Source organism: Myotis davidii, unplaced genomic scaffold, assembly GCF_000327345.1.
Source record: "Myotis davidii unplaced genomic scaffold, ASM32734v1 scaffold674, whole genome shotgun sequence".
In the NCBI taxonomy this organism is placed as follows: domain Eukaryota; kingdom Metazoa; phylum Chordata; class Mammalia; order Chiroptera; family Vespertilionidae; genus Myotis; species Myotis davidii.
This window is the reverse complement of record NW_006286674.1, coordinates 2335193-2346230: the sequence shown is the minus strand read 5'-3', so window position 1 is coordinate 2346230 and position 11038 is coordinate 2335193. Positions and strand designations below refer to the sequence as shown.

Genomic DNA, 11038 nt, shown 5'->3' with positions numbered 1-11038 from the left:
GCTACATAACATCTAGCTGTGAAAAGCAGTGGGGTGCTGTCTGCCGGGGAGTGGCAGCTGAAAATTCAGGCACCCTCTTAAAGGGTCAATGCACAAAATTCCCTGTGGAGCTACCCATCTTGTGCTCCAGCAGAGAGGGGGTGAAGTGTACTGGAGCTGAAAGAGCATAAGTCAGGACTGGGGACCAGGGGGATAGAGTTTAGAACGCAGACACCCCAAGTTTCCTAGGCTGAGTCATTCCCTCACACAGGACATCTTTCCAACATAGACATTTGCCTTGCCTGTGAGGACACATCCTATTGGAAAAAACCTTGCCCTTAGGTCACTTAAGAGATTAAAAATAACAATTAGTCTCCAGGCAGAAGCAACCGCCCTACCCTGTTGAAAAAAACTCTCACCACACCTGAGATGATTGCCTGGGGAGCAATTCAAGAGGAATGCTATCAGTCTGTAGGCAGAGGCAGTCTCTGGAGGCTTTGAGTGTTTGCCTGATCTAATTAGTCAGAAACAGCCTTTAACACTGTCCTGCACTAGAGATTGAGAGGTGTAGAGCAGCAGTCACCAACTTTTCAGACCTCATGGACTACCAGTGATCCGCAGGCCACTGGTTGGCGATTGCTGCTCCAAAGGTTTCCTTAAACCAGTGGTAGCCAACCTTTCAGACCTCACAGACCACCAGTGGTCTTGGCGACTGCTGGTATAGAGGATCTACCTAATACATAGTCACAAACCCACACAGACAGCCAAAATGAGGAGACAAAGAAACAATCCCCAAATGAAAGAACTAGAGAATTTTCCAGAAGAAGAGATAAATGAAGCAGAGATAAGAAATTTATTTGAAACAGAGTTCAGAGTAATGATGGTAAAAATGCTCAAAAGCATGAAAAAGAAAGATGAGTGGCTCCCTAGCGGTAAGGGTGGGTACAAAAACTAATTATAAATGGCACAAGGGGTCTTTGGGAGATGAAAGAAATGTTTGAAAACTAGATTGTGGTAACTGTTCTAAAACTTGTAAATTTACTAAAAATAATTGAACAATACACTTAAAATGGGTAAATTTGGTGGTATATAAATATCACTTTAAGAAAGCTATTTTTTGTGGGAAACAGTATGGAGTTTCCTCAAAAAATTAAGGATGGAATTCCCATTTGACCCAGTAATCCCACTTCTAGGAATATATCCCATGAAATCAGAAACACCAATCAGAAAGGATATACACAACCCTGTGTTCATAGCAGCACAATTTACAATAGCTAGGATTTGGAAACAGGCAAAGTGCCCATCAGCATATGAGCTGATTAAAAAACTGTGGTACATCTACACAATGAAATATTATGCTTTTGTAAAAAAGAACTCTTACCATTTGCAACAGCATGGATGGACCTGGAGAGCATTATGCTAAGCAAAATTAGAGGGGAGAGGTCAATGGAGAAAGAAGGAGACATGTGTAATACTTAAAACAATAAAGAATTTAAATAAAAATGTTTCTAAAAAGCTGTTTTTAAAAAATTCTGTGCAGCCCAAACCGGTTTGGCTCAGTGGATAGAGCGTCGGCCTGCGGACTGAAATTCTGTGCAATTTTTTTTAATGTATTTTATTGATTTTTTTACAGAGAGGAAGGGAGAGGGATAGGGAGTTAGAAACATCGATGAGAGAGAGACATCGATCAGCTGCCTCCTGCACACTCCCCACTGGAGATGTGCCCACAACCAAGGTACATGCCCTTGACTGGAATCGAACCCGGGACCCTTGAGTCCACAGGCCGACACTCTATCCACTTAGCCAAACTGGTCAGGGCTGTGCCATTCTTATATATGACATCTGAGAGACTGAGAAAGGCTGAAATAGTAGAAAGTAAAAAAAGAAAAAATAGGAATTAGACAGAAAAGAAATTGATGTCTGAAAGTATAGACATCTAAAAAAAAACAAAACAAACAGAAGCTAATAAATTAACCACAAAATGATGGGTTTCTTATAAAGCACTTCAGTAAAATTTTCCTTTTCACTTATACTTACTGGCAGTCGGGACATAATTTTATCCAAATGTCTCAGTTCCACTCTTGAATTTTCTATTTCTTGCTGACATACATCCAGTCGCTCATTCTGTGTTGCAATACGGACCTTTAATTCTCTGTTTTCATTTATTAGAAAAAATTTTTCTCGAAGTATTTCATCTTTGTTCTCTAACTCACTCTCTAGCTTCAAAATACTTTGTCTAGATTCAGATAGTTGTGCCATTATTTCTGAATTTTTCACTGCCATGATTCTTATTTTTTCTTTTCCATCATTATTTTCTTCTTTTAACTGTCTATGAAGAAAAAAAGCAGAAAAATTAAAAACATATTCATTTTTAATAATGATATTTAGTTAATCTCATACAAAATATTTTAAAGCTTAATTTTGAAATAAAAATATCTGCTTACATTTGCCATGTGCCTACTTTCTGCATGCCAGGTACTCACAACTTTATGTGGTAGCACTATTATTACTTCCAGTTTATATTTGGAGAAATTGAGGCACAAAAATGTTATAAAACTTGCCCGGTGTCTCACAGTAAGTAGTAGGGCAGGATAACTCCATTATCTCGGAAGCATTTCTGTTCCTTTTTAAAAGTGTGAAACAGGAGATCTAACTCCAAAATCCTGACACAACTTTTTGCAGCTTTAAGAAAGTTTTAGATCATGTAAGGAACAATCATGAAGTATCAGCCACAACTCCATAAGGTAAAGTCCAATCAACCATTAACAGATTACGAAGCATTACTATTTTCAAATACATATACCTATAAATATATGTCAAACATTATGACAATCCAATCTTTAGAATTGTTAATGTATTTAATCAGTTCCCTTTTTCACATTTTTAGGGTCTCTAAAGGGAGAAGGCTGGACTAGGTGATTCTTCATGATTTGACGAATACGTATTTTACTAACTAGCTAATGTGGTCACACTATAAGAACATGAAGTGTGTGTTAATTTTCTCTAAATATTTTCAAAGCAAAAATTGTGATCATATTACTCTATATCTACAAGTATATCAACAAACATTTTATTCACTTAATATCCTCACTTCATTATATCTAGAAACCAATTTGTCATGAAGCCTATCTTTCTACATAATTTAAGTCCACAATTAAAATATACAAAATACTCTATTCCAAAATGCTTCAATTTCTTCATTTCCCCACAAAAATCCTTTTTCTACAACATGATACTGTACCTTAATTTCTCTTTTAGAATTTCAAGGTCACTTTTATATAGACCACACTTTTCCTGTAGCCTTTTATTTTCTTTTTCACAGTTAATTAGATTTTTCTCTAATATTTCTTCTTCAGCTTGAACCTAAAAACAATAATTTGTTTTAAGTATGCACACTAATGTTGTCATAGGTTTTTAGGTTTTTTAAACTAAAAAGTAGTGACTTTTGAAATAATCAGGAGAGTGGAATAAGTATTCCACCCATTTAAGTTACCAACCTTATAGTAAAGGGAGGAAAGTGAACTTCCTGGACAGGGAATAGGATTCTAACTACCTGTTCAGAAATGGTTAAGAGCCTATGACAGAGGGGCAACAGTAAGAGTGTTCTGGCCTCACATGGACAAGTCAAACAACTCATGCAGGGATTCTGCATGAAGTTACTAAAGGCTAACTTTAGTACAAATGTTCCAGAGAAGTAATTTTTGAATTGTAGCTACAAAATACTCCCAATGAAATCACAGTCCAAAATTTAAAACAAAAGCCATGTACTCGCCGAAACCGGTTTGGCTCAGTGGATAGAGCATCGGCCTACGGACTGAAAGGTCCCAGGTTCGATTCCGGTCAAGGGCATGTACCTGGGTTGCGGGCACATCCCCAGTGGGAGATGTGCAGGAGGCAGCTGATCGATGTTTCTCTCTCATCGATATTTCTAACTCTCTATCTCTCTCCCTTCCTCTCTGTAAAAAATCAATTATATATATATATATATAAAGATCAACCATCCCACAAAAAAAAAAGAAAAAAAAAAGCCATGTACTCAGGATGGAACAGTGGGAGTGAAGGACTGGGCAGATCTCCCTCACTTCCTTTGTTACATCTACCTAACTACAGGGCTCTGCTGAGCAGTTCGAAATTGATAATCCTAAGAAGGGTTATGAAAAATCATCTATTTGCCTCTCTCTCTCCTCCATAAAGTCCTCCCTTTCCTCGAGGATACCCACCCTATACTTGTCATTCTACCTTCCCCTACAGATTACCTTTATAAAAATCACTTCTATGATATTTCATTCCCACAGGGACCGTCTCCAAGGCTTTCAAACAGTGACCTAATTAATTCACATTTAAGATTTTGGTATCAAATGGGATTTTGATTTCTTAATCATATATAATAAAAGGCTAATATGCAAATTGACCCAACAGCGGGAACAATTGATCACTATGACGCTCACTGACCACCAGGGGCAGACGCTCAATGCAGGAGCTGCCCCCTGGTGGTCAGAGCACTCCCACTGGGGGAGTGCCACTCAGCCAGAAGCCAGGCTTATGGCTGGTGAGAACAGTGGCAGTGGCAGGAGCCTCTCCTGCCTTCAAGACAGCGCTAAGGATATCTGACTGCCAGCTCCCTACAGGTAGTGGGCCTAAACCATCAGTCGGACTTCCCTTGAGGGCTCCCAGACTGAGAGAGGGCTCAAGCCAGGCTGAGGGACCCCCCCCCCGCCCCCTAGTGCATGAATTTTTAATAATAATATTTCTCTTTTCTACCTTCTACCTCTCTTTTATTTTTTTAAATATATTTTATTGATTTTTTTTATTGATTTTTTTTTACAGAGAGGAAGGGAGAGGAATAGAGGTAGAAACATCGATGAAAGAGAAACATCAATCAGCTGCCTCCTGCACACCTCCTACTGGGGATGTGCCCACAACCAAGGTACATGCCCTTGACCAGAATCGAACCTGGGACCTTTCAGTCCACAGGCTGACACTCTATCCACTGAGCCAAACCGGTTAGGGCCCTTCTACCTTTCTTTAATCAGAATCATTAACTTCCTGCTTCAATTATCTCAAGATGGAAGTCTCTCATATCAGTATCAGTTGACTAGACCTCTCTTCTGAGCTCCACAATTGAACATCTAACATGTGGCCTTCCTCCAAACAGGTTTTATTACTATGTGATATTACTTGAAGATAGCAAATAAATGTAATGAAGCCATTATATTACTATGAAGAATCTGCTCAGGAATCTTCCCTTTGAGAGGCAGAAGTGAGCCCCTCTCAGGGTGGTAGATCCAGGGAGATCAACTGAAAGCTACATAATCTACTCTTTTATTTTCATTGAGGTTATAGGAATAAATTTCCTGCTTCTATTTCTTTCTTTTTTTTTAATATATTTTATTGATTTTTTACAGAGAGGAAGGGAGAGAGATAGTTAGAAACATCGATGAGAGAGGAACATCGATCAGCTGCCTCCTGCACATCTCCCACTGGGGATGTGCCCGCAACCCAGGTACATGCCCTTGACCGGAATCAAACCTGGGACCTTTCAGTCCGCAGGCCGACGCTCTATCCACTGAGCCAAACCGGTTTCGGCCCTGCTTCTATTTCTATAGCTCCAACTTCTGCTCACTCATCCCATCTTTCTCTATATCTTACTTCTTCTCTTGTCTCCACTCTTTTCTCTGGATAAAAAAAGTTTCAACTCGTTATAAAAAAAAATTGTCCATCAATTAGTTAAGGAACATCATACTTAACTAATATTTATAAATTCTTTATTTCAAAGATTTTATTATAAATGAGATATAAAAATTACTCCCTGCTTTAATCATAAATACATATATTCTATTTATGTCTCTATTTTTACAATATGGACTGTAATACTAAACACTGACTTTGTACAGTCAGTTAATTAGATTTACCTTTTCCAGCTTTTCAGCCACTTTTTCTTTATAATGTTGGAAAGCTTTACTCAGCTCTTCAGCATTATATAGTGCTTCATTCCTTTGTCGTTCAGCTCTAAAATTTAAAAAGGGATACTTAATAAAAGCAAAAGACACCCTGCACTGAATAGTTAAGTTACAACCTATATTTAATTTTGAGGAATAATTAGAGAGAAACAGATTTCTCTGTACCAAAAAAAAAGAGTACTAAGCTTAAACTGCAAATAAAAAATGAAGATTAATAATTTCCTTACTATAAGATATCAATATAAAAAATAAAATGTAACAAAATATTTATAAACATACTTTAAATCATACATACATTCTTATGTGTTGGCAATATTTTTCCCTCAATCCAGAAGACAGACAAGAGAAATAGCCTGAAGCTGTATGATAAATTGTCACTTCACTGCCTAATATATTAAAAATACTCGGTAAATCCTATGACCTTTACAAAGATCAGGTAAATTTTCAAAAAGGTATTTCAAGAGACAGTAACTTTTATTTATGCATATATAAAAATCTGAACAACAAAATCCAATCATTACCAAGCACTGTCTTAAGCCCAACCATGCTGCCTCACCTCCTAGCTGACCCTGACCTTTCATCATACTTCTCACACTGAATTGAGACTATTGGACTGGAACTTGGTCAATTTCCTATCCACATCTAAAACTTTCCTAGCCCTGACCAAGTAGCTCAGTTGGTTAAGCATTGCCCCAATACACCAAGGTTGTGGGTTTGATTCCTGGTCCAGGCACACATAAGAACCAACCAATGAATGTGTAAATAAGAACAACAAATCCATGTTTCTCTCTTTGTTACTGTCTCTAATATCAATAAGTAAAATATAAAAAGAAACCCACACAGAACTTTTCTATATTTAATCCCATTCCCATCACATTGTTTCCAGTGTAAGAGAAGTGTAGTGACTCTTCTTCAACATGATTTCCTTTACCAATACTCTGGATCTTAGCTCTTTCCTTTGAGGAACTTACTCTGTCTTCTGTATTTTAGCCTCTTCTCTATTGGCTTACAAACTCAAGTGAAAGTATCCCTTATTTCCTAAATATGTGGTCCTTAAGTCTGGATAGCAACTGTGAATACTGGAGATGTCTATTTGGTTTCAAAGTTTCAGATAAAAAATAGCAAGTATTTAAACAATAAGAGATTTATCTGAACATCTAAGAAAATTCATTCTATTAATTTGCAAAGCTAGAATTCAGAAAGGAAAGGATACCTATGTTTCTCACTTAACAAAACAAAACCCCCCAGATATTGTGCTTTTCCCATGTTATCCTTTCAAGCCAAAGTTATCCACTTTATAGATATCTACTCCTCTTTACCACCAACTTTTTTTTTCTCAGTGATTTTATTGCTTAAAGTATTACAAAGGGTATTACATAAGTGTCCATTTTTCCCCCCCGCCCTAGACAGTCCCCTAGCCTCCCCTATCCCCCAGTGTCTTATGTCCATTGGTTATGCTTACATGCATGCATACAAGTCCTTTGGTTGATCTCTTACCCCCCTACCTCCTGCCCCCCAACCCTCCCACCACCAACTTTTTTTAAAAGTTGTAACATATTTCAGTCACACAGAACCGTCTGTATATATATTATATATGCATGTACTCACAACCCACACTTAATGAATCTTAAATCTGCTATTTTTGCTTCATGGAGACTTAGTTGCTTATTTATTTTTAATCCTTACCTCAGGACATGCTTTTACTGATTTTATTTCATTTTTGTTACTCCTCACCTAAGGATATTTTCCCATTGATTTTTAGGGAGAGTGGAAGACAGAGAGAAACATCAATGTGAGAAAAGACATTGATTGGTTGCCTCCTGCATGAGGACCAACCATGGGCCTGGGCCAGTTAAGAGCCTGCAACCAAGGTACGTGCCAGTGGCTGGAATTGAATCCAGGACCCTTTGGTCCTCAGGCCGAGGGTCTATCCACTGAGCCAAACCGGCGAGGGCGCTTTTATTGATTTTAGAGAGAAGAAAGAAACATCAATCAGGGAGAGAGGGAGGGGAGAGGGAGGGGAGAGGGAGAGAGGGAGAAAGAAACATCAATCAGTTGCTTTCTGCACTCACCTGATAGGATCGGACACACAACCTGCCCTGACCAGGAATTGAACTCACCACCTTTTGGTGTATGGGACAACACTCCAATCAACTGAGCCACACAGGTCAGGGCAGACTTTTTTATTTTAAGCAAACAGAGACATTACAGAGTTGAGATCCTGTCCCTGTGAGTCTTTTCAAAATCCCATTCTCCTGACTTCTTCCACAAAGGTAACCCTAAAATCACTTTGTTTTTTTAAATTACAAAACATTTTGGAAGAGTGTGGGGGCAGAAGGAGGTCCTAATATATGGTGGCAAGAGAAGATTTGACTTTGGGTGGTGGGCACACAGTGCAATATACAGATCTTGTAACAGAGAAACCCACACCTGAAACCTATATGTTTATGCTGGCCAATGTCACCACAATAAATTTAATAAAAATAAATAAATAAATAAAAGCACTAAGATGTAACATTAAAAAACATTTTGTATATTCATATGTTAACCTAAGCCCACAAATAGTACCTTATAATTCATCTAAGAGGCAGATTGTTTTCACATTTTTAACTTCTCTAAGATTGATATGTATTTTACAATTGATGGTATCTCAGTTTCATGGCGATATTTTTTTCTTAGTGATTACTAACATAATGGTATATCTTAAAATCTGTGTAATCTTACATTTAATAAAATATCAGCCTTTTTTCATGTTTTTACATTTTATACAAATGGCATCACACTGCCTGTATCCTACGGCAAATTGCTTTTGTTCAATTCATTCAAAACCTATCTATATTCACTGATATGACTACAATTCATTTTAAAAAATCTATTACATAATATTCCATGGTATAAAAATACTGTAATTTATTTACCCATTCCACAGTTGATAGACATTGAAGCTTTTTCTCAGCTAATACAAACAACATTGCAGTGAATATCACAATGCATAGTTTCTTAGCAATATGTGTGAGAGTTTCTTTAAGATAAATAACTAGGAGCAAAATTGCTAGATTTTTTCCAAAAGTTATTTCAAAATTGAAGGTACTATATAGGTGAACATTCAACTTTATTAAATCTATTTCAAAATTTTCACAGAATATTTAGAGAAAGTGGAAGAAAGGGGGAAGGGGGGGGGGAGAGAAACATCGATGTTGGAGACACGCATGGATTGGTTGTCTCCCGCATGCACTCCAACAGGGATAGGGATCAAACCTGCAACCCAGGTATGTGCCCTTGACTAGGAATCAAACCCGAGACCCTTCTGTGTGCTGGCTGATACTCTAACCATGCAGCCATATCAGCCAGGGTGTTTATTAAATCTTTTTCAACAATTAGTAAGCAGCTGTACCAATTTACATTCCCAAACAGAAATGTGTATAAGTTTCTGTTGTACCACACCCTCACCTACACTTAGAGAATCAGTAAAGAATAATATAAATAATAACTTATTTAAGCCTCCCAACAATCTAAAACTTTTCTAATTTTTATCATAAGTTCCTCAATGGTATATGAGGAAGAAAGCTTGTTTTAAATTTCCAAACATACATCACTTGGGAGATTATATTCCAACTTAACTGTACTGTGGTCTGAGAAGATGATATGTGTGACATCAATCTTTTGGTGTTTATTGAAACTCATGTTTTCTGGCATAGTGAGGTAGGTAACAGATTATAAATGTTATAGAAGTGCTTGAAAGAATATCATTTTTCAAATTCTTGGGTATAGGGTTCTAGATAAGCATCCATTAGATCAAGATTATTAATTGTCATTCAATTCTTCAACTTCTTACTATTTTTGTTGTTTAATCTAATAATTCCTAGTAAATGTATAAAAATGTCCCCTGTATAAGATTTATTTACTTCTACTTGAAATTTTCTTTTCTTTAATAAACTTGGACTAAATTATTAGATACATGTAAGTTTAGAATCTCCATAGCTTTTTCCGTAAGTGTTACTTAAACGTAAATTTATTATATGAATTATTTTTAACTCTAGCAATGCTTGTTGCATTTAAATCTATTCTGTGTGATTTTAATATAGCTATATCTACTTTGTTTTGGTGACTATTTGCCTGAGATATTTCTTTCCATCCCTCTGCTTTAAACTTTTCTGTGTTCATATGTTTTAGGTATGTCTTTTATAAACAGCATAAAACTAAACAATCTCTGCCTTTATACTGGCTTTTTAATCCATTATAATGACTCTTCTGTACCCAAAAAAATATCTTTGCCAAAGTTTAAATCTTTCAATTTCAGAATGCCAATATTTATTCTAACACTTCAAAAAGCTCCAAGAGTCTTCATGTCACATCTCTACCTAAAAATCTCAATTGCCTATTTATGCTTTCCAGGTTAAAATACAAATCCTTTGGCATAACACACAAAGCCATTTATAGTCTGGACCAAACCTGTTTTTCTTGCCTCATTTCCTATTACACCTACCCATTTACATATCTACACTAATAAAAGAGAAAAATGGTAATTGGCGTATGACGCTACCCTTTTCATTGGCTAATCAGGGGGATATGCAAATTAACTGCCAACTCAGATGGCGGTTAACTGACAACAAAGATGGCGGTTAATTTGCATATGTAGGCACAATGCAGGGAGTCGAAAGGGAAAGCAGGAAGAAGCCCCCTGCCACTGACAGTGATCGGAAACCCAGGGGGGAGCTAAGAGCTGGGGGGCAGGGTAAAGGCGGCCCTGGGGCCGCCTTTGCCCTCTCCCCCAGCCATGATCGGAGAATCAGGCGCCTTTGTTGCCCTGGCCAGTGATAGCAGGAAGTAGGGGTGGAGCCAGCGATGGGAGCTGGGCACAGTCGAAGCTGGCAGTCCCGGGAGCTAGAGGTCCTTTGCCTGGGCCTAAAGCAAAGCCCATGATTGCGGGGCTGCTGCAGCTGCGGGTCCCCGCTGCCCGGGCCGGACGCCTCGGCAGGGGCAGAGAGGGAGATCACGGGGAGCTGGGAGTCCCCTGCCCAGGCCTAATGCCTTGGCCAGAGGCGTTGGGCCTGGGCAGGGACAGAGCCTGCAACTGCGGGGAGCTTCGGGTCCCCTGT

General features: G+C 38.1%; 1 protein-coding gene across 1 annotated transcript in view; it reads right to left on the bottom strand.

The window, feature by feature from the left end:
* CCDC18 (coiled-coil domain containing 18) overlaps positions 1 to 11038 on the bottom strand; it is a 113166-nt gene that overhangs the window by 82586 nt on the left and 19542 nt on the right. The window contains exons 6-8 of the mRNA XM_015560324.1: positions 5892 to 5988; positions 3221 to 3342; positions 2017 to 2308 (exon numbers count right to left, since the gene is read on the bottom strand). Coding sequence (XP_015415810.1) covers positions 2017 to 2308; positions 3221 to 3342; positions 5892 to 5988 — 511 coding nt within the window. The remainder of the gene's footprint in view (positions 1 to 2016; positions 2309 to 3220; positions 3343 to 5891; positions 5989 to 11038) is intronic.